The sequence below is a fragment of the Equus caballus genome, chromosome 29 (genome assembly GCF_041296265.1).
Source record: "Equus caballus isolate H_3958 breed thoroughbred chromosome 29, TB-T2T, whole genome shotgun sequence".
Classification (NCBI taxonomy): domain Eukaryota; kingdom Metazoa; phylum Chordata; class Mammalia; order Perissodactyla; family Equidae; genus Equus; species Equus caballus.
Window position 1 is genome coordinate 14,802,924 of NC_091712.1, and position 25,980 is coordinate 14,828,903.

The 25,980-nt window shown below is 47.0% G+C and overlaps 1 protein-coding gene across 1 annotated transcript; it reads left to right on the forward strand.

Moving 5' to 3' along the window:
* The first annotated feature begins 2,440 nt into the window (after positions 1–2,440).
* LOC138921356 (uncharacterized) lies at positions 2,441–21,841 on the forward strand. Its single transcript, XM_070254853.1, has 3 exons — positions 2,441–2,546; positions 18,461–18,980; positions 19,142–21,841. Exons 1-3 carry the CDS (start codon positions 2,441–2,443, stop codon positions 19,317–19,319), a joined length of 804 nt encoding a protein of 267 aa, XP_070110954.1. The 3' UTR covers positions 19,320–21,841.
* The last annotated feature ends 4,139 nt before the right edge of the window (positions 21,842–25,980 follow it).

The window sequence follows — 25,980 nt, forward strand, 5'->3', positions numbered from 1 at the left end:
CCCACTCCGTCCCAGCCCTCCAAGACCTGCCTGCTCTTCCACTTTGGGTTTGTGCGGGTCCTTTGTAAGCTTCCCATGATCTCCATTTATTTGAACTAGTTTGGATGGGCTCTATTACTTTTCACTAAATAATCCTCAAGACAAGCTTCCCCTCCACACACACTTTTATTCACTGATTACAAGAGGCCGAAGGCCCTAGAACCCCAGACCTTGGTTGTTTGACAGACATCTCCCGGGCTCCTCCATAAACCAGGCTCTGTGCAGACCTTGGGTCCGCCTTCCCCGCGGGGACCGCCCGGCTTGGTTGGCAGGGACTTTTCCAATTTCAGTCCGGTGTCCTGGGAACACCTCCCTCTAGGCAAACTGGGACCCCGGGTCTCCCTGCTTCCAGCCGGAGTGGGAACCCCAGCACCAGGTCCCCACTGTCTCCCAGCTGGTGATACTGCACAAGCACTTGGCCAGACCAGAACGGCCAGAAAGTGCTTAGTGCTCAGTCTAATTCCGTCTCCGACGGTGTCCTTGCTGTGTCCTGCTCTGGTTCTTCTCTGACAATAGACCTTGTTCCCAGGCCAACGCTTACTTCTTCCTGACCTGTAATTCAGGCCGGGGCTAGGTACCCGCTGCCATCCCACGGCGGGCGCAAAGAGGGGGACTTTCCAGGCTCCAACAATCCTGGGATGTGCCCGCGCCAGTCTCTTCCTTGGAGGCACTTCTGAGAACCCCTTTCTCTGCCAAGTGATTCCAAAGGGGCTCCAGATCCCTATGACCGGAGGCCTTCGTGGGTTTGGCGAACACTGCCTGGCGAGCCCCGAGCGCGTGTCCTTGGGCGGCCTCGGACCCAGGCCCTGGCTGGGCAGGCGTCGCCCAGTGCAGTTTCTACCTGAGCGGACCAAGCACATTGACAACACCTTCAAATCTGACGAGGTTAACAAGTGAGACTTCCAAGAGAATGTGGAGGGTGTTGGGGTCATTCGAGGTCGAAGCGCGAGAGGGCCCAGGCGCCGGCCTTCGAGCCCTTCTGGGACCGCGCGGTCTGCGCTCTCCCCGCATCAGGCTCTGCTTTTCCACTTAGCGTTCTCATCGCCTGTTGCGTCGTTTTGTCTGGTTAATCTCTCCCCCTCCCCATTAGAACACAAGCTCCGTGAGGGCAGGAACATCATCTGCTCTATTCTCTCCTGTATCCACAGTGCCTAGAACAGTAGCAGGTGCTCAATAAATCTTTGTAGAAAGAACGAAGACAGGTAAATTTTAGCGGGACACAAAAGTTCTCGTGTGGCCCAGGCAGAGCGAGGCCAGGCAGGGTCTCTTATCATGCCACTTACTGGCTGAGTGACCCTGAACGAGTTACATAACATCTCTGAACCACACTGTCCTCATCTGTCAAATGGTGATAAAAATAGTACCCTCGGGCCTCAGCTGTTGGGAGGATGACATGGAGTCCTATGTAGATGGCCTGGAAGTGGGAGAAGGGGCCCAATAAATGGTAGCTGGAATGACTTAGTGTCAGCTGGGGCAGAGGAGGGGAGCGGAAGCCCAGAGCTCTGGATGCTCAGGGGAAAGGCGGGCCTTCCGAGGGGAGAGAGTGGGGGTCCTGGTAAAGCGCAGAGCAGGGGCAGGGGCCAGGCTGCAGGCGCAGGGCGGTGGTGAGGACGTCTGCTGACCTGAGTCAAGCCTTTGCTCTAAAAGTCAGTTTTTCGAACCTCCAGACTTTGCAGAGTTTCTTTGAGGATCAAAAGAAATACTGCATACAAAGAAGTTCTCTTTAGACTATAAATTGCTATTTAAAGGCTCTTATTATGATTTCCCAATTTTGCCCGAGGCTGTCTATATAAACACTGGCCCGGCCTGGCCTTCCCAGCGAGCCTGTCCTGTCCTCCAGGGACTGGCCAAGTAGGACCATTGCTGCTTATCTGCGCCTGTCTGTGCTCAGAAGACTCAGTTTCCCCCCGAATTTGTTTTACATTATTTTAGCCTTTTTAATATGGACTTTTAGCAAAACAAATGTATTTTTATTATTCTACTTTACCATATTATAATTCCTTTAGGAAACATTATTTGCTTTTGGAAAATGCCTGGTTTTTCTAAGTAAGCATTACCCTCATCTTTGTTGATGTGATTCCTTTGTTCAGTCTGTTCCACTTATAAATATGTACGTTCCTTTGGCTCAGTTTTACTCCTGTCATCCTCTCCCTCTTCTAATCTCGGCAGCATGACTGTGTAGGTTTTAGGAACATTTTTCCTTTACTCACCATTATTCGTGCACTCATTCAATCATTTATTCATTCAACAAATATGTGTGGAGCACCCACAATGTGCCAAGCACTGTGGCACTGGGGTAATGCAGCAAAGCATACAGCTTTACAAACAAGAACCAGGGAGGAGAACAAAGCAGGGGAGCAGGGTGAGGATCTGACTGCAGAGCTTTCAACATTAGCCCGGGATGGCGTGCAAGGGCTCTCTGAGAAGGTGGCATTTTTGTAAAGACTTGAAGGAAGTAGGGGGCAGTTCTAGTATCCTGCAAAGCAACGATCCTGGAAGTGGGAATGGTAAGTGCAAAGGTCCTGGGGAATGAGTCAGGTCTGAGAATGAGTGAGGGAACAGAATGAGGAAGGGAGTAGTAAGAGATGTGATCTAGGCCTTGGGACTGCCGCCAAGACTCTGTTGGGCAGCGATGGGAGGCTTCTGGTGAGAGGAATGGCACAGACAGACAGACAGACGTCGTAAGAGGATCCCTCCGGCTCCTCTGCTGGCAATAGCGTAAAGCAGAGGTGATCGTCAGCCAGCAGGCACTGGAGGCTGGCGTGCCTTCTTGCATGATTTATATCACCTTAGTGTGAAGGAGGCAAGAATGCACGCAGGTGAGATGCATCCAGGTGAGAGGCAGCAGAAGTGGTGGGAAGTGGTTGAATTCTGGAAATATGTGAAGAATGGCCCTTTACCCCTGTTGAAAAATTGCTGGTGATCTATCCTGGAAATATGACTTCATCAGTATGGCATCAGTTAGCTTAAATAATTCCTTTTCATCTTAGAGGACCCAGGAGGCTAGTGCTCCTTGTCGATCCTTTCCTCTGATGTTTCATCCCAAATTCCGCGCATCTGTTTCCGTTGTCAACTTCTCCTAAACCACCTCATAGCGCTCCTCCTGGAGTCCATAGACCGGACACCTCTGGGGTGCCTGCCCTTTCCTGATGGCCTGGGCAGGATTCCCGTCTCCCCAGTAATGCTCTTTCCACTGCCCCACTCTGCCTCTGGCTTCCCTGTCATCCACATGTCATTAACATTATCAACGCATGTGCTTTGACTTGAAATCCAAGAAAAATACTCTTCATGTTTTCTCCAAAAGTTCAACTTGTTACAGTTGGTCAGATTTGAAAATGGTAGTTTTAAACGTCATTGACCATAGAATGTCACCTAAATTGTGCCATCTGCTACATTCCCTGGGGTTTACGTGACACTGTGATGGAGAGCGGAGCTGGAAGCTGTGTGGTGTTATCCATCCACGCGGGGCCCCCAGGACCACAGCCCCCAGGCCCCCGCCTGGCACTTGGTTCTCAGGCTTTCAACTTCCACAGTGATTGGTCCAGCGCTCACCACTCCCCATCAGTGCTATTCGGCCGCTTTCCTTTCTGTGCTTAACAAGAGGAGTGCTCTTTCCCTTCCTGACAGCAAGCGCAGTGTGGCTTGTGTCTCTGTTTCCTGCACTGCGTGCGTTATACGTTGTTGTGCTTCATGCTCTTACTTTTTCAATACTTAGAAACTGGGGGCTGGCCCCGTGGCCGAGTGGTTAAGTTCATGCGCTCCGCTGCAGGCGGCCCAGTGTTTCGTTGGTTCGAATCCTGGGCACAGACATGGCACTGCTCATCAAACCAAGCTGAGGTAGTGTCCCACATGCCACAACTAGAAGGACCCACAACGAAGAATATACAACTATGTACCAGGGGGCTTTGGGGAGAAAAAGGAAAAAAACAAAATCTTTAAAAAAAAAATACTCAAACACAGAATAAGAGGTGTGCAGGTGTAGATACGTGGCTGTGCAGCCACCCCTTATCCTGAGTGAGAGCGGTAATTCTACAGTTATTAAACTGTCACATGTCACTGAGTTTGTCAACTTTCTGATATTCACATTTCATCTCAGCACGTTCCTTGAACACAATCAGGACATTTAGAAAATCCAGATTAAACATCACTCGTTTTCTGAACCTAAGCAAACTGAGCCCACATTCCATTTTCCCAAGAGAGTCTAAAGTGATGCATGCGGTCCAGCTGCCATAGAACCTGTGATGGTTTTTAGAGGTTTGGGCCAGGAAAAACCGCAGGAAACCTTTTTCCTTTTCAGTTTTTCTTTATACTCCTCATATTCTTTTATCATTATTTTTGCTTAAGGCAAAACAAACCACATCACAGAAAAGACGGTCACCCACAACCCACCGTGTGAGGCCGGGTGTTGGAGGGGCCCACACTCGTGCCATGCTCCAGTCCGCTTCGTTGCCTGAGCACTTTTCACCTGGGCCCAGTCACACCCAGCCTCTGAAGCTCCGTTTCTTCTCTCATGATAGAATGTCGTTCCTTCCTCTCCCAAGGCTGCTGTAGGCCCGGGAGACCAGTGCCCTGGCCGAGATGCAGAGATCTCGTGCCCCTGTGCCTGGAACCCCTCTCCTGAAAGCCAGCGTCTTTCCTGATGCTGTGCCTCTGCCGACGCTGCCCCAGCTGCGAGACTGTCTTCCTGTCTTGCTTTCAGCCTGTTCACGCTTCGAGAAATAGCATCGCCTCCTTGAGAAGGCTCTGTGCAAACTACAAAGAGGGACAGTGGCATCAGGGGTGATTAACACCATACTCCTTCTTTTACTCTTTCCTGAATTACGGTAATTTTTCAACATTGTCAGTTTCAATTTTTCAAACTTTATAAAAATGTTCATTATTACTTGGTAAAGAACTACTGCCTGCTAATTACTGTTGAAATTTTTTTCTATCAAATACCAAACTAACATCTGCCTTTTTCTACCATGATCACATTGCAAACCAAATTTCACAGCCTGTGGAATAACCAAAGGTAGAAATAAAACAGTGTCTGTACATTGTCAAGTGTTTTAGCAGGTTAAAAAATGGGTCGAATCCTCATAGGTGGCAATATATGGTTTGGGAACCTGCTTTATCTTAATTGTACCTTATCTACTATAATCCTAGGGAATTTTCTAGACAAAAATCTCCTAGTTTTCAAATTTCTCAATCCATGTCTTATCATTAATTGTCTTTATAAATTTTATTGTCTGTAAATTAAAAATATGGTGAGGGTGGGGCTGGCCCCGTGGCCGAGTGGTTAAGTCCGTGCGCTCCGCTGCAGGCGGCCCAGTGTTTCGTTGGTTCGAATCCTGGGTGCAGACACGGCACTGCTCATCAAACCACGCTGAGGCAGCGTCTCACATGCCACAACTAGAAGGACCCACAACGAAGAATATACAACTATGTACCGGGGGACATTGGGGAGAAAAAGGAAAAAATAAAATCTTTAAAAAAAAAATATGGTGAGGGAAAGCATTTGGGACAAGACGTTTATACAGAAAAATAACCAACTTGAAACATTTAACTGGAAATGAGGATTAAAGGCACCTGGATAACAGTCTTGAACCGTAATGAAGATTTCTTTATGTCAATATATCTTACTGCAAACACAGAATCCCCATGTGGAGTCCTTTTATTAAGCAGAAAAGCAAGACTAGGCCTGGATTGGAGCTCTGCTCCCAGCGCTCTGCCCTTCCTCTGTTCCCAGCTCTTCAAAATTCTAGGCGCTTCTGAAGAAGAGAACATTTAGTTTTTTTCAAGATCTACAAAATCAGCAACTGCTTTGCCGTTCAGAATTTAACCTTTTGAAAGCAACTGCTTTTACCAGGTTTTCCATCACTGTGGCTTTAACCGCATGAGACTTTTTCTGACACGTTTTGAATGGACTCATATATGAATATATCCCTGTTCTGTAAATTTTACCAAGCACATTTATGGAAGATGAGATTTTCACAGTGAAGGACTTCACATAGCACAAGATTCCTACAAGATATTAAATATACCATATGACCTTTGAACAGGTACCTGCCACTGCTTTATTGATGGTTCCTGACAGATTAGATTTACTTCCTGATGTAGACAACAGAGATGCAAATATATGCCACTCATTACATTTACAAGTACTTTTTTTCCAAAGAAATTATTCATTTAGGTAACAATACATGAGACTCCTTCTTATTAATGCCCAAACCACGCAGTCAAAACAAGTGCTAAGGGCCTGCCCAGTGGCACAGCAGTTAAGTGTACACGTTCTGCTTCGGCGGCCCGGGGTTCGCTGGTTCGGATCCCGGTTGCAGACACGGCACCGCGTGGCAAGCCATGCTGTGGTAGGCGTCCCACATATAAAGTAGAGGAAGATGGGCATGGATGTTAGCTCAGTGCCAGTCTTCCTCACCAAAAAGAGGAGAATTGGCGGCAGATGTTAGCTCAGGGCTAATTTTCCTCAAAAAACAAAAAAAGTGCTAAGAGAAAAAAATGCTAATGAACTATGTACTACAGGATCCTGTCACTCACAGGTATTAAGCTCTTTCTTCCACCTACAGACTATCCCAGGCTATTTTTATGGTTTCTGAACCCATGTGTTCTAACCTGTACTTGCTGCTATTTAGAATACAGACGTTAATTACCTCTTTAACATTTCCCTGCTCCTTGCCATAATCCTCAGATGCCCCCGAGCAGCTATTAGTTTCTCAAGCCCAAGCCTTTCCTCTGGTGTTTCACAGCGACAAGACTCAGGACTCCGCTCCCACTCATCTTTGGTTGGAGGGACACCGATTTGCCCTCTAGAAAGAAGTACAGAAAAGACGCTTGGTCTGTGTGCCTGCAATTCCCGACTAACTCAGACCTTCCCCTCTGAGATGAATAAACTCTGAATTCTAAATATCTTAGACATCTCTTTAACAGGATGAGCTCACACACGTCAGAGGGGCTCCTTCCACCCCAAGTCTCTCTAGCTCTTCGTTTGGAAACGACGGTCTACCTGCATGCAGTCGGACCAAGGCTGGGCCACGCCCATGGCCAGGCAATCTGTGGGTGAGGTGTGGCAGCTGGTTATGCTTTGTGTTCAACTGTGGGTTGATTATAAATTCTCTACGGGGCCCTAAAAGACTCCACAATGGTTATTGGTTTGTCAACAGATTTTTTCCTTTTTTCTTATTTACGGTTCAGGAAGTCGCCATTATAATGAATGAAATGCAGCTTCCAAAGGGTCTCTGAGAGTGAAGAGAAGCCCCATTTAGAACGAAAACCTCACGTTAAATGGTTGTTGAGGATCACTCAGTCCTATCGCTTAAAAAGAACTCATTTCAGTAGAAATGCACTTATAATTTTTCTTACAGAACTTTTTCCTACTTATAATTCCTCATTTTATTACTGAATGCTGCAGAGGGAAGAGTGTCTTACGGTTGCAAAGAACGGGCTTTTGTTCAGTTGATGGAGTTCTTTAATTTTATTATTTTACTCTACTTACTATTAGTTACTTACTATTAGTTGATAATTGAGCTAAAAAAGAAAATAGTCAGAAAAAAGTGGAAAAGGAAGCAGGCACAGAGCAAGGCAAGCCATTTTTAGATTCCCAACAAATGTTTGCTGAATAAGTGAATGAAAAGGAACCCTGAAAACTTAAAAATAGAGTTAGAATGGGCAGGATGTCAGAGCTTCTGGGACCAAATTCAATTCAAAACATTCAGACCATTCCATTTTGAGCAAAATCTGAATTCTAAATATCTTAGACATCTGACACATATTTTCCCTTTGACTAAAATTCTGGAGAATGAAAAGGAGGCAAAAAAGATGAATGTGCAGAGAAGATGAATGAGACAAACAGAAGACGAAGGGTGAGAGAGCGAAAAACAGACTGGAGCCTAGGAAAAAGAAAGCTAACATGAAGTGTGCAAATTTGCCTGCTTTTCTTTTTTCTCTCTTCTTATTTCCTCTCCTTCTTTCTAGTATTTATACTCACAATTTCCACAGGGAGATTTAAGAGCAATTTGGAAACATGTTAAGTAAGACAACACCAGGTGGCAAATAGCAACTTAATTCTCCTTGCCAACAGAGCTAAAGACCTTGAATGCTTTTCATTACGAGCGGGCGGGAGGCGGCCTGGAGGGAGAGAGAGCGGAGCCATTAAGTGTGTTGTGATGAAGGCCGCACAGCGAGCCATGGGGCTCTTACAAGAAATCTTTCAATACACACATTAGTTCTCCTTTTCATCTTGCCGCCTGCTAGAAATGGGTTGTACAGGCATTTGAGATGTTTTCTCTGGAGCAAATATTTACCCAGGAGGGGTGTGTTGACACCGCGTGGCTTGGATTTCAGGGAGCATGCTGAGGCCTCTCAGGACATGTGAGTACAGAAGGCAGGGCCTGCCACACCCGGGAGAAGGGAGCTGGTTTAGACGCGGCTCCAAGAGTCAAATTTGTCCTCCAAACCAAGTCAAGTGAAGTACTTTTTATTTTGAAAATATGATAAGCAGTCTGCTTCTGAACTCTTTCATGCATTTATGTCCTATTTGTTTTTTATCCAACGGGAAAATTGGACTTTCTAGAACCTTAAACACACACTATTGAGGTAGAGATAAACGCATGTCATTGACAATAAACCGGAAGATCTGGATGTCGATATTGCTATTATTTCAGTTTCTGTGCCCGGTAGCATCTTTAGCCCCTGTCTGACTGCAGAGGCCGCTCACGTTCAATGTCTTCATTCTCTCCAGTGAGACTCTGCAGCCCGGTTCTCTTCTTGGGAGGACTCCTTCCGCAACGGACGGGGAGACGGTGGGGAAAGCCCAAACCTGGGTCTGCGAGACTGGATCTCTTTTTTAGGTTATGTGTTCTTGTTTTTTGTGAAGGTCAGTAGGTGTGAACTGAAGAAGCAGGTAGAAAGGCTCCCCCAGGGGAACTGAATAGAGAGCGAATCAGGAAGTGCACTTCATAAGATTTGGACAGTGGGCACTCTGGCGTCCTGTCTGCCCCCAGCCTCCGTCATGAAGCAGGAAGTGGTCCGCTCAGAGTGGTCCCCAGACAAATCCAGAAATGCCACCTGGGCTTTCCTTCTTCCACTCTGCCTTGCTGACAAACAGGGCTGTGTTGTTCCCGGTATGGCAGGACACCCTCAGTCCTAGGCCACCTTGTGCCTGCACTCCCCGCCTCCCTGTGTGTGTGGGGGGGGCGGGGGTGGGGGTGGGTACCAGCCTTGTCAGTTTGTGGGCTCCACAGACTCGAGGGTTGAAGATCTCACACTATTGGGGATTTTCCTTTAAAAAACGCAATGCTGTGGTAGACAATATTAAGGCTGATTGTAAGTGTAGTTCTCAAAAGGCTTTCCACTTTTTTTGATATAAGGATAAGAGCTGGGGCAATGGGATCACACTAGGATCGAATCCTGTGCCAGTTGCTCAGTTTGCTCATCTGTAGGTGGGGTTGATAATGGAACTTCTGTCACCTGTCACGGTCGTTGAGCGGGTTGAGTTAACGCATACAAAGCACTCATCCCAATGCTTGTGTCATAGTAAACATCAAGTGCGCTCAATGTGAAAGTGTGACCTGTTCCAGTGTTCATTTGCCACGAGGTTTAACCGGCCTGCCCGGCACTGTCTTACCGTGCTCTGTTGAAGAACAGCCCGAAGTTACTCTGCATTTCCCCCGAGATTTGTTTTCAAGGCCTCAGTTTACGTTGCTAAAGCTCTAAAATATCACGAACATTTGCATTCTATTGAGTCGGCCCAGGGGTCGAGATTCCTGTCATCCAATGGCCTTCCAGGGCCCTGATGTAGCTGGCCCTTCCTGACAGGTGTTCAAGGACTTGGTCCCCACACACAAAGCCAAAGAGAGAACTAAGGAAACTTTCGGATAGTTCAGGTTACCAGTGTGAGATTTATCTGGGAAATTGTCTCAAATCCCTGGGAATTTGCCCTTTGGAAAAGAACTATGTTCTACTTTCCCGGAATACTAGGTCTCGGAACTGCGACTTATCCATAAGGAAAAGGAAAAAAAAACCCCTCCAGCTTTTATTCTGTCTATTCATTAAATATTTATCAAGACCTTGCTATGTCGTTTGCCGAGAGTTGGATGTCAAATGATGCACAAGACATAATCAATTCTGAGGAACTGAAAGTTAGCTAGAAGAGAAGCTGTATGAACACCAAAGTATGGGGATGTGAGCTGTAAGCCAGATCTGGAGCGGCTTCGCTGAGCAGCTGGTATCACTTCCTGTAGGATGAATAGGAGTCTGCCGAGATGAAACAGGAGAGAAGGCCATTCCAGAAAGATGGCACAGCCGGTGCAAAGGGTCATGAGTCAGCAAAGAACCTGGATTATTGAGCAGATGGGTGAGGAGTTTGGGGTGGCCAGAGCATGGTACTCCCTCTCTCTCTGCTGGTCCACCCCCTAAGCCACACTCCTCAGGGCTGAGCAGTGGAGGAGAGCAGTGACTACCCAGAACGTTGGTGCCGAGACCCAGAGGTGGGCCACTACCTCATTTCCAAGAGGGGCCACCAAGGGTCAGGCCCCAGAAGCTGAGTAAGGGGCCATGTATAAACTCTGCACAGCCAGAGGGGCTGGTGAGCCAGCGCAGGCTGTCTGCAGGAGAGCCCAAAGCCTGGGGCAGTACCTGGAGGCCAAGAGGTTTGGGGATTGCGAAGCGCCTTTTGTGTCTTCTGAAGATGCTGAGCTTCACCTGTCCCTGCAGGCAAGGGCAAACTGGTAGACTGTCTTTACAACTCTGCACTGAGGAGAATGTTTAGGAAGAAAAAGGGTCGAGACAGGAATTCGTGTTTAGTGAGGATGCTGTTGCAGTGCTCCGGGCACCCTGCTGAGGTCTGCAGGAAGACGATGATAGTGGAAAGGAGGGATAGATAGACTCTGGAGCTGTTTCAGGGCTAAAAGTGGCAGGATCTTGCGGTGTTGGATGCAGGTGAGGAAGGAGGACCGGTTTTGCTGAGGGTGGTGTTGGGGGATGTCTGCTGGGCGTCGTCCTGTTGGTCGCAGGACCCGGGTGTGGAGGTGGGAACCGCTTCAAGCAGCAGCACTGGGAGCTAACTGTGCTCCCGGCACTGGGCAAAGCCCTCTACCTGGGGCAGTGCAGTCAGGACCTACTGCAGCCCTGTGAGGGGGGCACAATGACCCCCACTGGAGAGAGGGGGACTGAGGCGCAGAAAGGCATAACAGCTGCCCATGTTTACACAACTGTAAGTGGCCGAGCTGGACCTGGGACCATGTCCACCTTGCTCTTCACCACCGTGTGTGTTTGCTGCCTTCCCAGAATATGGAGATGTAATGCCAGTTTGAAAGACTGAACTGATCCTGGCTTTGGGGCGACAGGTTGGGCAGATCCACTGGGGCCTATTTGCATGAGTGACTGAGGAACCCCAGGCAAATAACTCATCGGCGGGAAGACAGTGGGTGAGAGAAAGGGCCCCAGACAGGGTGGGATGTGAGCTGGTGATGCGCAGCCCCGCTTACCCGGGACCTGGGCTGGAGCCCTGAGTGGAGCAGGTGGCGCAGCTGAGAGGCCTGCTGCACGCTGGTCCCCGTAGGACCCCCAGATGGGGGGGCAGGGTGAACACGCTGGTGGTCCCAGGAGTGCTGGAGGCCTGGGGCCCGGGGAGGAGCAGGAGGTTGTGTGGCGCCTGTCTGGGTGTTTGGAGAGTTAGGAGTCATGGAGATGGCTTCAGGGGCAGACAGAGGAAAATGACGTCTCCTTTGTAGCAGCCAAGAGGGTTCAGTCCTCAGACATACTGGTGACACCCCTGGGGCTCTCTGAGGCACAGGGGAATAATCTACCAGAGGCTAGGCCGCTCCTCACAGCTCTGCGGGGAGGACAGGCTGGGGGGACACAGTGCTTTGCTCTTGTAACCTAGTTCCCCCTCAGGCGAGTGCACTTAGCACAGATCCGGCACGAAGTAGTAAGAGTGACAGCCAACACCTGTTGAGCATTTAATCTGCCCCAGGTGTGGCTCCAGGTGTTTCCATGCCTTATCTTACGTAACCCCCAAGACAGGATGGGGGGGGGCGGTGAGTGTTACATGCTCTCACTGTCCCTTAGCACACGTCAGCGATTGGGACCAGAAGAGATGTCCTCAATTCCGTCCTGAGTTGAAAGTTTATGAACCAAGGATGTAGAAGCTTACTGAGCTCATCACTCTGCTTGTGGAACTGAAAAGCCTGATTCAAACGCACTCTGCGCAGATTCCGAGGCAGCTTTGGAGCCGGTCCACACGTTCCCCTCCCCTTCTTTAAATTGACATTTGTTTCTCAGCTGACAGGATTTGTCCCGGGCCCCCTGGAGGGGCGAAGTGACGTCCCCATCTGATCAGCATCTAAAAACACCTTGGCTAATTTAAAAAATGGAGATCTTGAATGTGCTCCGTCCATTACACTCGACCTTGTGAGCGCGCTGCGCAAGCCCGGGGCAGACGGCCTGCTCCGCCGTTTGTTTTTACAACAAGCTTTGCAGCCTCGCGGGCTGAGAGGATTCTGGTTAAAGGGTGTACACTGTGAATCACAGTTTCAAAGGAAGACGGCAAATACAAACCGCAGCCAAGCCATTTGTAAACCTGGATTGCTGACAGAAATCCAGGAAGCAGCAGAAAAACAACCAAACACAAAAACACAGTGAAGAGCCTGGATTCTAAGCTGCGGTAACGGAGGGAAGAGCCCGGGGACCCGGCGGGCGCGGGGGCGGCGCCCGGGGCGGGGGCGGGGGCGGGGGGGGGGACCGGCGGGGGAGGGGCCCGGGGCGGGGGTTGGGGGGGACCGGCGGGGGAGGGGCCCGGGGCTGGGGGGGGGTTGACCGGCGGGGGAGGGGCCCGGGGCGGGGGTTGGTGGGGACCGGCGTGGGAGGGGCCCGGGGCGGGGCGGGGGGGGGGACCGGCGGGAGAGGGGCCCGGGGCGGGGGTTGGGGGGGGACCGGCGGGGGAGGGGCCCGGGGCGGGGGTTGGTGGGGACCGGCGTGGGAGGGGCCCGGGGCGGGGCGGGGGGGGGGGGACCGGCGGGAGAGGGGCCCGGGGCGGGGGTTGGGGGGGGACCGGCGGGGGAGGAGCCCGGGGCGGGGGTTGGTGGGGACCGGCGGGGGAGGGGCCCGGGGCGGGGTGGGGACCGGCAGGGCAGGGGCCCGGGGCGGGGGGCGCGGGGCCGGGAGAGCGGGGTGCGCGCACCTTCGCCGGCCCGAGCGGCCAGGGCACCGTGGGAACAGCACCATGAACTCAGTCAGTACAAATCTCTTTACATGACTTTCATGCATTTCATAATCCTTTTCCTAGTAGTAATAATAATGGCTAACATTTACTGAGCTCTCTGCCTTCAAAACGCATCAGAGTGTCAGTGCCGGAGTGAACGTCCGCCCGAGGAGCAGGGCCCCGTGTCTGTCCGTCCGCTGCTGCGCGGACAGCACCCAGAACAGCGCCTAACGCTCGGGGACGACGGGCGTGGGGGGTTGACCTTCGGCAGACAAGGCTCCAGCTGCCTTACTGATTCATCGAATCTTCCTCACGACCCACGAGCTGGGCCTTTATTATTATTTCCACTTTACGGATGAGCCGACTGAGTCCCGGAGAAGGTAACTAGCTCGTCCGAGGTCGCGGGTGCTGAGCGGCGAAGGCAGCGTCAAACCCAGGCATCTGAGTCCAGAACGGGCTGCTCCGGGCGGCTGGTCTTCACTTTTAGTTTTTCCTCAGTTTCCCTACATTTAATTTCCTATAATGCTTTTCTAACGGGTCAAACCATTTTATACCAAACCCTCCTTTACAAGCAAAAGGAAACCTTTATTTTGCTCTTTTTAAAGCATATGTTATTCAATATTCTTATTCCTGATGCCAAAGGTCTTGAACTAGTTTAGAGATAGAAAAAAATTAAGACCGGGGAATGGAAATATTACCTTAAGGAGAATCTTAAATTTATATTTTCTTTTAAGAGCCAATATATTATGATTTTTTAAATAAAAATGTATTTATACTCAAGTTTGCTCTGTGGTGCAGTATAAAAAATTGTTTTTAAGAAGTAAGTGATGTGAGGCAAAATTACCCAGGTCATAAAATTATAAATCTAACTTTTTAATCCTTAATTTTTATATAGTCTTGCTAATTTCTTCAGGACAATTTTATCTCTTTGATACAATCAGATAGATGTAAATGACACTGTGTTTAGAAAAGTACAGGCCTAATAGTAAAGAGAGAGAGAAAAACATGTTAACTGCAAATGCAGCCTGTGCTGACCTGTGATTTTTTTCAAGACACTCCTTATAGATTGGATACATTTAAGTTCACTTATTCAGGCAAAGCAACATCAAGCACAGCTTCTGTTTGACCGCTGTATTCTGTTGAGTTTGCTTAAGGAATTCTTTGTTTGATTTTGAAACCAGGAGTAATTTGTGACGTTAAAGCTCCCTATGTGGAAAGCTCCCTCCTCCACCTTCTCCCTCCCATTGCCTGTCCTCTTCTAACCCTGCCCTCCCAGTTGATGAAAATTGTACTCCAGCTCTCATCATCCCCACAGATTGCTCATTCCGACTGTATTTAAAAGAGGCTGGTAAGAGCAGGTAATAAGACTTGGCTGAGTGAGTGGCCGTCTTCTTTATATTTCTTGGGTCTTCTGGCTATAATCCAGTGGCACCTGAAAGTGAGAGAGGATATAGCATTAACCTGAGCCCTTTATTAGTAATCACATTTGTAAGTTACACCAATTCGTCACAAAAAGCTCATAATCTTAGAGCCATAGACTCTTAAGAGAACTTAATAATCATCTTGTACAACGTCTCAGGTAATTCAGAAATATATCTTTGCTAATTCATTACTGAATTATATTAGTAGAAAACCAAAGCCTTTTGACTAGGCTTCTCAGACAATGCAAATGTAAACTCTGCAATCTTACTTGAAGGCGTGGAAGAGCACACCGTGAAATTGTCACATCCCAAAGCCATTACCAGCCTAGGTACCAATTCAGAAGGCCCTCTCCCAGGAGAAAACAGTTCATTTCCTACTTTAATTTTTCAATCACTGATTATGAATCCTGGTTGAATATTTGTGTCTAAGTTTAAGAGGAAGCTCTTCAGCAGTTTTCTTTTTGCAACTGTAAAAGAGCCTTCCTTTGTAAATGTAGACACTTTGGGAAAAAACCCAAAAACAAACATGTTTTCTTACCAGATAGTTTTCATAAGTTTTGGTCCTGTCAAGTTTTCTTGTTAAAACATTAGATTTTCGACTTTGATTTATTTTATGTTCCTTTGATTGGGTCTAAGGATATTTAAGTGCATATAGACCTCAAATTTTCTAATCCAGATCTCTACATCTTTAATTTTTAGGGGAAAAGACCATGTTCCTCTTCTGCATTTCCCCAATTAACTCAACGAATCATGGCCTGCTCTGAGGAACACTTCCAAACATCTGCTAAGATCTCTTCCTTCCATGTCCCAGAGTCCTCCCAGTGGCGGTCCCCTTTCCCAACAGCACATCTTCACTGACCTAAGATTGATCCCCTCCTCTTGGCCCCAATTGATCTTTCAGCTTTTCTTGGGACGGAAGGGTTTTTGATGATCGAAAATTAAACACCTCCAAATATGTGTAACCTCAATAGTGAATACATTACAACACCGTAATTCACAATTTTTAAGCTGACTGAAGTGATTTAGCAAGGTTTCAAAAGGAGACCCATGGGTAATGTGGTGATAACATTTACTTTCCAAAACTCCAGGGAAAATGAATCTACCTGGTTACATTTTATAGATATTGTACCTTGTAATCATATACTATAGAGTGATGACACCATCAATATCATTTATAAAAGCTGGTGGTGCTGGGGCTGCCCTGTGGCCGAGTGGTTAAGTTCACGAGCTCCGCTGCGGTGGCCCTGGGTTTCGCAGGTTCGGATCCTGGGTGCTGACGTGGCACCACTCATCAGGCCATGCTGAGGCGGCATCCCACATGCCACAACTAGAAGGACCCACAAGCTAAAAATATACAACTATGTACCAGGGGGCTTTGGGGAGAAAAAGGAAAAATAAAATCTTAAAAAAAAAAAAGCTGGTGGTGGTGAAACTAAGGACATGATTCCATTCTACACGGATTAATAATTCTATACAAGTTAAACCAAATTTAATTTACCAACCTGTGTGTCTTACTAGTTATTTAATTCAAGGTATTTGTCCTTTTGTGCCCTTCAGGTAGGGCCACCATCCGCCACCATCCGGGTGGGGAATATCTCTGATTCTTCCCTTTCTCTTACCCTTTAACCTAACAAATCTCAAGGCTTTCTGACTACAACTCCAAATATTTTTCATCTATGTCCCCCACATGAATATTAGAAAGGAAGAAAAAGGACATTATTTATTGATGATATGATTGTCTACATAGAAAACCCAAAAGAATCTATAGAAAAATTATGAAAATCAATAGAAGAGTTTGGATAGGTTGCTGAATACAAAATCAACACACAAATGCCAATTGCATTTTTATACACTAGCAAAGGTAGTTAGATATGATTTACAGTAGCAGCAAAAGTGTTAAGGAACAAGAGAGAAATCTTCCAGAATGAGCAAGCTCTTTATGAAAACATTTTACAACTTTGTGGATTGATCTTAAAGAAGGGCTAAATAAATGGAAGGCTGTATTGTGTTCATAGAAGGAAAGATTCAAGATCAATTGTTCCTATATGGATCAATTCATTTTAAACCAACGTCCCCAAGTGTTTGCCCCATCCTTCTCTGCCTGGGAACTTATGAACTGATCTTAAAATGCATGAAGAAGAGCAAAGGGCAAAGAATTGGCAAGAGACTCCTGAAGAGGAGTCTTGGTTTGCTATAGACTTATGATATAAGCCATGGTAATAAAGACCGTGGCTATTGGCACAGGGTCAGATGGACCAAATAAAGAGAACAGAAAACCCAGGAACAGACTAATACAAACATGCAAACTCTATTTATGACTGGGCAGGCACTGCAGATCAGTGAAAAAGGATGGACGATTCAATAAGTGCTATTGAACCAACTGGCTATCCATACAGAAAAAAATCAAGTTAGATTGATCCCTTGCACATTAAAACTCTATTCTAGATAAATTAAAAACTTAAAATCAAAAGGCAAAACTGAAAAATTTAGAAGACAAATATGAGAACTTACTTGTGAACTTAGAGTAAGTATAGATTTTTAAAATCAACTGCAAAAAGCACAAACTACAGAGGAAAATAATGATAAATTCAACTACATTAAAAATAAAATGGTTGCTCATTTAAAGACAACTTAGAAGAGTGAAAAAGGAAGTCACAAACTGGGAGAAGATATTTGCAATATATATCATCGACAAAGGATAAAAATACAAAATATATAAATTACTTAAATCAATAGGAAAATGACAATCCAACAGGAAATAAAAAATGGGCAAAGGCATTAAAAAATACTTCACAGAAAAGGAAATGTAATTGACCCATAAATGTATGAAAAGGTGCACAATCTCATCTGGTAATCAAGGCAAGGAAAATTAAAACCACCAATGAGATACTATTTCACACCCACCAAAAAACTAAAAAGTCTAACAATACTAAGTGTTGGAGAGAATGTGGGGAAGTGGAAATTTCTACTCTGGAAAATAATTTCGCAGTGACTAGTAAAGTCAACATGTACAGAACCTATGACCTAGAAACTCTACTCCTAAGAAATATATCCTAGAGAATTTCTAGCACATGTGCACTAGAAGACTTATACAAGAAATCCGTAGCGGCCTTGTTCCTAACAGCAGAATACTGAAAGCAGCACAAACGGCTGCAACGACTAGGATGGACAGATGGTAACATAGTCATATGATGGTGACGTGTGTCACCGGCACGATCCTGCATTGATGCACTTGAATCTCAGAACGTTCATTGCAAAAAGCATGTCCTACTCTATACACTATACAATTTCATTTCTATAAAGTATAAAATAGGCGAGAATGAATATCTTGCTTAGGGATGTGTATTTACTGGGTAAAACAAAGGGAAACAGTGGGTATTTGACGTGAAATTCAGGAAAGAGGAGGAGTTAAGAAGGGGTTACCTAGAAACAAATTGTTTCTTTAAACAATTTCTTTAAATAATTATTCTTTAACTGTACGTATACCATTACATAAAAGAGAGAGAAGCAGAGATGGCAGAATGAGAGAGGGAGGGAGACAGAGACTTTCCAGAGGTTCAGCTGCGTCCTTGTCGTGTGATGTTCTGGGTCTTTATAATAATATTTCCTTCTCTGTTTCCGAGTGTTATGGGCTGAATGGTGTTCGCCCAAAATTTGTATGTCTAAGCTCTAACCTCCAGGGCGTCAACGTGACTGTGTTTGGAGACAGAGTCTTTACAGGCGTAACTAAGTTAAATGAGGTCGCTGCGGGGCGGAGGAGCCCTGGTCCAGTGTGAGGGGTGTCTCCTTAAGAAGAGGAGATGAGGACACAGACACACAGAGAAGACCATAGGGAGTGACAGGGAGGAGACGGCCGTGCAAACCGAGGAGAGAGGCCCCGGGGGAACCCAGCCCTGCCCACGCCTGGCTGTCGGACTCTGGCCGCCGGAGCAGCGAGGACATCAGTGTCTGCTGTTGAAGCCCCGGCCGCGCTGCCCGCTCCGCCCGGCGGGCCCGGCGCCCCTCGCCACCTGCCGCCCCAGCCCCGCCGCGGGGGCCTCGCCGCGCCGCCTCCCTCCGGGCCGCCCCTTCTTCACCGAGGGCGACGCCCCCCGGGACTTGGGGTCACACTGCGCCTGCTCTAGCGTCACAGGAGCACTGTCGGCCGGCAGCCTCTGTCCCCGTGTCCCTCCTCGTCCTGGACGTGGCTCCCTGCGGTGGCCCCGCATCTTCGCCTTCTCCGCGCGCGGGCGCCGGGCGCACCGAGGGCGCTCGCGGGGCTCGTGGGTGCAGCGCGGAACGGGGACGGGACGGTGTAGCGAGCATCACCCAAGTACAACCCTGGGGTATGCATTTTATTTAATTTTGCCTTAAAATATTGCATAACTTCTGAGGAGAGGAGGGAGGGGGACATCGGATACTGAAATCGCTTTGCCTTTTTAGTGAGTTTTCCCTTAAAATGAAAAGCGAACATCACCACTAATGCCCCCATTCCATTTCCCAAAAGAAAGTACGAGCTTGAATTGCTACAGCCGATCGTGTGGGAAGAGCGTGTCCTCCCTCAGATGTTTGACCGCCGCCGGGTCCACGCCATCTTCACTCAGCAAACGCTTGCTGAATGCCTGTCTGCGCTGGGCACTGGGGAGAGTGAACAAGACTCTCCTGTGAGGCCCTCATTCTTGTGAGAGGAGACAACGAACGGGAAAGTACCAGATGGTACCATGAGTGTGCAATGAAATACTTGATGTAGGTTATGGGATAGACAGTAGTCGGGGCTCCTTTAGACTGAGTGCTCTGGGATGCCCCATCTGAGGAGCTGGCATTGGAGCTGCACCCTGATGACAAGATGCAGACACATGGAAATCGTAAGGAAGAGCATTCCAGAAGGAGGGAATAGAAAGTGCAGAGGCCCATGCAAGAACACAGGAACAGAAGGGAGGCCAGTGTGGCTCGGGTGTAGCAGGCGCCAGGGAGTTAAGTGTGGGCAGGCGGAGGGCAGGTGACGTCCCGTCATGGTGAGCGGATCGTGACATAAGATCAAATGAGGTTTTTATTCCAGATGTGGTGGAAAGTCACTTAAGGGTTTTAAAAAGAGGAGCGGCACGATCTGACTCGTATTTTTAAAAAGATCATCTGGCTCCTGCATGGAGAATAGATGGGGGTGGGATGGTGAGGGGAAGGGAGAAAACAAGGAGCCCAACTATGAGGCTGCAGGAATCCAGGCCCCAGAAGGTAGCGCTTGCCAAGGATCTGGTGAGAACTGGGCAGATTCAGGGTGAGCTTTGCGAGTGGAGTCCATAAACCGTGAGGGTGAGGGAAAGGAGGACGCAGGGTGATTTTCAGGCTTGTGGCTTGAGCAACTGGCTGCATGCTGGGGCCGTTTACTGAGAACCAGCCTAGGAGAGCAATGTTTCGGGGGTGATGGTGGGGTGGGGTATCTAGAGTTCTTTTTAAATTTCAGATGCCTTTTCTGCATCCAAGAGGCAATGTCTTGTGAACAGATAGAAACAGGAGTCTGGGAATCAGAGAAAAGGTGGGACCTGGGTAACTATGCCCATCCTTCTGTCTACACATCCATCTGTCTCTCTTTCAGTGTCAAGGTCATGGATGCTGTTTAAGCCCATGGGACTGAATGGGATTGCCTGGGTAGCCAGGAGAGATGAAGAAGATGCCGAGGCTGCCCTTTGTGGTACTCCAAAATTTAGTGATCTTCACATTAGAGATGTCCAGCCAAGGTGACAGGAAAGGAGCAGCCAGAAAGGCAGGAGAAAGATCAAAGTAACCGATGTCATGGAAGCCAAGAGAAGAGATGCTTCAGGAGGAAGGAGGAGTTGAAGTGTTACCGAAGAGCCAAGTAAGAAAAGATCACTGGATGTGGAAACAAGGAAGTTGTGTGTGACCTTGACAAGGGGGATTTCAGTGGGACTGTGGAGACAGGAACGGGATTTCAGATTTATGAGAAAATGGGAGGTGAGAGTAAGGTCGGCAATACCAAAGGGGACCTTCACAAGGTCTTGTTTGAAAGAGTAGCAGAGAAATGGGGGCACTTTCTGGAGGGAGGTGCAGGGACAAAGGAAGCTGGTGGGGCTTTTGTTTTTTCTTCAAGAAATGAGATTCTGGAACTTGTTTATATGCTAATAGGAATGATTTAATAGAGAGGGAAGTACTCATGATGAAAAATTTGGGAACCAAAGTTCTTGAGACAAGAGGAGATAAAAAACAGAATTTGAGTTATTGTCAACAAAAGTGTTGCTAAAAATTCATTTTGAAAAAATCAGTTATTCCCTAACTCCAAATTATAAAATAATATTAATAATAATGATAATGACAATGAGATAACTACTTTTATTATGCACTTTCTGTAAGTCAGATACTCTGTGCTTTATTTATTTTATCACTCCAACAATACCTAGACTAAAAATTTATGATTATTATTTATTTTTTTCTTTGAGGAAGATTAGCCTTGAGCTGACATCTGCAGCCAATCTTCCTCTTTTTGCTGAGGAAGACTGGAACTGAGCTAACATGCGTGCCCATCTTCCTCTACTTTATATGTGGGACGCCTGCTACAGCATGGCTTGACAAGCGGTGCGTAGGTCCGTACTCAGATCTGAAGAGGTGAACCCTGGGCCACCGAAGTAGAGCACGCAAACTTAACTGCTGTGCCACTGGGCTGGCCCCCCCGAAATTTATTTTTACAAAGTTTTACAAATGAGCAAGCTGAGGCTCAGAGAGTTGCATCTGCTGATGATGAATAGGTGGCAGATCTAGGGTCCATATCCAGACTGGTTGATGCCAGTGTTTCAATTGCTCAGTGACACTGACTCAGGCTGGCAAGCCCCTCTCCCCCACGCCCCTCCATCCTGTGCTTCCCCCAAACCCTGCAGGCCCTGGGTTCCTGCCACAGAACGCCGTGTATGATTATTGTGACAAAACTGGGAACCTGTCACACTGTTCTGTTTAGAAAGCTGCTTCATTTTTTATTACTTGAAATTATTATCTCGCCCATGACTAAAATGGTTACCACTCCTAAAGCAAGTGCTATTTTCACACACCAGCCATTCCCTGAAAACAAAAAGTCCTGTGGGAATAAGTATGATGTGTTCAGGACAAGTTCTAACAAGCTGTGTTTAAGGCTATTTATATTTTCTAAAGGCTCTTTTATTTGGAGTTCATAAATAAATGTGTATGTTTACATTACAATCTGCTTGAGAGGAAGAATTGAGTTTTTTACTGGTTTGTATTTCCTTTATAATTCTCTAAGAGCTTGGTATGCAGAAAAGACGTTCAATAGTGGAACTGCCGCCTGGTTGATGGAAAGTGTTCATGGAAAGCTCAGACTCTGTTTCCTCCTATCTAGGTCATGAAGCTCCAGGGAAAGAGAACTTTATTGGATTGTATCCATGATTGAAAAAGCCTTCCTTCCATTTGTAACATCAATCTGGGGAATGATCAATTGCTAAACTTTGAAAATACGCTATTCATTGCGCACGTACGCCATGTAAGAGGCCCTCATTATCTGAGCATAAAAAGCTACTTAAATGGGATCCGCTTCCAATGGGGAACAAAATGTCGTACTAATTCATTTTTTTAAAGTGTTTGTGATTTATCTGGAAAAAATGAAACTAAAGTGAAAAATTTAAATTTTTCAAACTTATATGAAGAAGATTTAGGTTATATCATATTGCAATATGAATTTAGTCTTAGAATAAACCAAGAATGCGCGAGTTATTTATTTGGGGAGGGGTGAACTTTCCTGGCACAGCTGCACAATACGGCAGCCTCATGGCTGCTGATGCCTCGCGGCTGATTTTACAGGCTGACCATAAAAACAATCGTTTTCATGAAAATACCCCGTAGCTTTATCAGCTCTCCCAGGGGCCCTTCTTCATCCTTTGATATTTGAATAGTTCTTTGCTTAAGCATCTGTCGGGCATCCCCTTTGCAGATTGTTTAGTTTGTAACAGTCTGACACTGGCAGATCCTCCCTGGGTGACAGCTCTGCCTGTGCTGAGAGCTGATCTCCAAAATCGTTTCCATGAAAACCACCTATTTCATGAGATTGCAGTTCCAATCTGTGTACATCTGCACCGGATGTTACCTCAGACAATCTTGACTTAGGACCCTGACGAGCTGCATGGCGACAGGGACGTGAACATGTAGCAGGAAGAGATGTTACGATGGTTCATTAATGGCCTGTTTTCTTGCTTCCCTAAGCTGTGTATCTTTGGAGCTAAGATAGAAACGTTTGCCCATCCCTATTTGAAGTAGTGGGGTGGAGGGAGTGGAGAAAAGAGGAAAGAGTTAGAATGATTTAAAGTCTTTGCTCTTGCTTCCTTTCCCACTTCACCCCATTCAGGTCTCTTATGTTCCATATTTCCTGGAATAACAGTTTCCCTCCTGCTTCAACGCTAACCCTAGTTACTAAGGTTTCGTAACCACTTCTTTCTCCCAGCCACAGTCACTGAGGAGGAGAGAAAGGGAGCCTGGAAGATCCTGGAGGATAAAAGTGCTTTTCCAAGAGGCATTTGGACCATTAAACTATGATGGGATGGATTTAGGCTCTGAGAAAAGGTAGGAGGATTGCACCTTTAGTCCCCATCCCATAATTTAAATTCCCGGTGCGCCCCACAGCCCAGGGTGTAGCTCTGGAGCAGCAACTCTAATTACAGCCCTGCAGGGAGTGCCGTCATGCTGCATCCCATCTCCCTCTCTACCACCTGCAGTCCACCACTCCCCACCCACCGAACCTCTGCGGCCCAGCCCAGCCCAGCCCGAAGCCGTGTCTCCATGGCTCTGCCAAGGCCGAAAGCCAGGTTACACGACCATTCTGTTCCAGGAGCATTGTCTTAAACCACAATGGGATTCCTTCACATCTACAGGTTTTCTGCTTGTCTAGACTATAAGAATCTATGTTAATTAGGTGGATCTATTTGTACCGACATGTAAAGATGTCCAAGATACATTAAGTGAAAAAAATTTGCAAAACTGTGTCCATAATATAACATTTTGTTAAAATATTTATATTTATATACATATTAATTCATGGAACCTGATGTTAAAATTGAAGTTTCAGTGAAATTGACAAGGTATGTTAGATACCAGACAGCACATGAAGGGTGACACAGGTTACCCTGGAGGAATCTTTAAAGGAAATCTTGAAAACTGGCTCTGGGACCCTTGAATCCTCTGACCCAGAGGATTTCTTGAATATAACAAAGTGGAGATAGAGGGTTTTGTGAGGAAATTTCTTTGAAGAGTTCTGCTACCCCGGGCCAGGAGCTGGGAAGTGCGAGGTCCTGTATCTGAAGCCCCGAGAGGATAGGCTCCTACCGACAATTAGAGAGCTTGGTTTGTGTTTCTTGGAGTTGAGAGACACCAGGGATTGGTGCCTGATTCATGCCTCAGAAAGCAAAAGGGGCTTGTGACAGGGCAGAGAGAGTGGAGGGCTGTGTTTGAGAAGTAACTGTGCTCCCGTCTATCCATGGGCATGACTGTTCTCACAGATCCTGGGCCACAAGGGAGACAGAGCCAGCATGCAGGACCTAAGGTCCATTTTAAGTCCAAAAGGAGTGCTGGGGAGGGCCAGTGAACTCCATCAGTGAGAATCGGAGTGAGGAGTGGGTCCTCAGAGAGCTGAGGGTTGAAATGGGCTTTAGTCAGTAAAGGAGAGGCATCACCCAGGCTGAGGGCCTAGCAGGGGACCTCCAAGATGCCTCAGAAACAGCCTGGAGAGGGGTATGACCCTCAGCATTTGTGGCCCAGAGAGCAGCAGTCAGCAGCCAAGGAAGGAGGTCTGTCTGTCCTCTCACCTCACTTCCCCAACCCCTTGACTCTGCCAAGTGAGCAAGTGGGGAAGAGGGGAAAAGAGAAAGAAAACCAGACCCCACTACCTTCAGGAGAGGAAAAGTCTCTCCTTTAACGAAGTCTGAATTGATGAATAAAACCTTGGACTGGATACCTACTTTCTGATTCAATGCTGTATTTTGCAATTGCGTAACAGTCTGCTATCTAAAAACTGAGGAAGAAAATTGAGGAGACTGCCAAGTTTTCAGCCAGTGGTAGGGGAAAACCTCCCTACTGAATAAACTTTAAAGGGGTAGAGGGAAACAAAAATACAGTGGGGGTTTCTATGACACTCCTTTATTGTGCTTTGGAGAGACTAGTTTCTCGTAAACAAGGTAGGATGTCAGAAGGAGGATGCATCACTTTGGTTATCTCTGAGGGGCGGGGACGTGGGAGTTGTTCATTTTTTCTCTTATCTACTTCCATTATGTTTGAATTATGTAAACAGAGCATGGTTACTTTTGTAATCAGAAAAGCTATGATGATAAATGTGCCCATCCAAAATATAAGGGGAAAAATCAACACCACGTGTAAAATATTATTGGCTAGAAAGAGAGCAAGCTGAAAAATGAAATAATCATTGTTGCTAACATTTGTAGAATGCGTTACATTTTACAAAACATTTTCACTTTAATGATCTCATTTGATTGTTACAGCAACTCTGGAGTTAGGTTTTGAATTATTCACAGTGTGCAGATGTAGAAACAGAGTGTCATAATTGTTGGTTACTTTGCTTAGCTGACAACACTTGCTGGTGAAGAGAAGGCTCGAGTTTGTCTTCTGGCCATGAGTCCCATATTCTTCCTATTTCACAACACCCACTGCTGGACAGCAAGGACGTTTTGTTGTCAGGAGGTATTCGCTCGCCCACTCCCAATGGACCGCACTTGGAGCCCTACTGGCCCTGACATGATAAAGCCACATTAACACAGCCTGCATTGACAGTACTGTTCCGAACAATATTCCACTTCCCTCTCTAAACATGCGATCTCTATATGCTTAACACCTCACCTTTCTCCTCACCTTCCAACTGATATTCTTGCTGAGTTCCATACCTGTTGATGACCCAATTGTTTTTCCAGTATCACGGTCCTAACTTCGTTTTTCTTTGATTTCTCCTTCTCATTTTATTCCATACTTGGTCATTTTTAAGTCTTTTTTTTTTCGAGGAAGATTAGCCCTGAGCTAACATCTGCCAATCCTCCTCTTTTTGCTGAGGAAGAGTGGCCCTGAGCTAACATCCATGCCCATCTTCCTCCACTTTGTATGGGGGACGCCTGCCACAGCATGGCTTACCATGTGGTGCCATGTCCACATCCAGGATCCGAACCGTGAACCCGGGCCCCCAGGAAGCAGAACATGTGCACTTAACCGCTGCGCCACCAGTCCAGCCCCTTAAGTCTTTTTGATTGTCTCCTAGAGGAACTCACAGGTCTGTCCATAGCCCATTTCCATGGATTGGATCCTCCCCACTTGGTTCAGACATGTAATTTTCTAAGC

What these genes read in the sequence shown, in the direction of transcription:
- LOC138921356 (XM_070254853.1), top strand. Translation starts at nt 2,441, where the DNA reads ATGGCGTGCAAGGGCTCTCTGAGAAGGTGGCATTTTTGTAAAGACTTG. An exon ending in CGATCCTGGAAGTGGGAATG is followed by an intron (nt 2,547 to 18,460) that starts GTAAGTGCAAAG and finishes AGAGGAGATGAG; the next exon opens with GACACAGACACACAGAGAAG. An exon ending in CACCCAAGTACAACCCTGGG is followed by an intron (nt 18,981 to 19,141) that starts GTATGCATTTTA and finishes ATTTCCCAAAAG; the next exon opens with AAAGTACGAGCTTGAATTGC.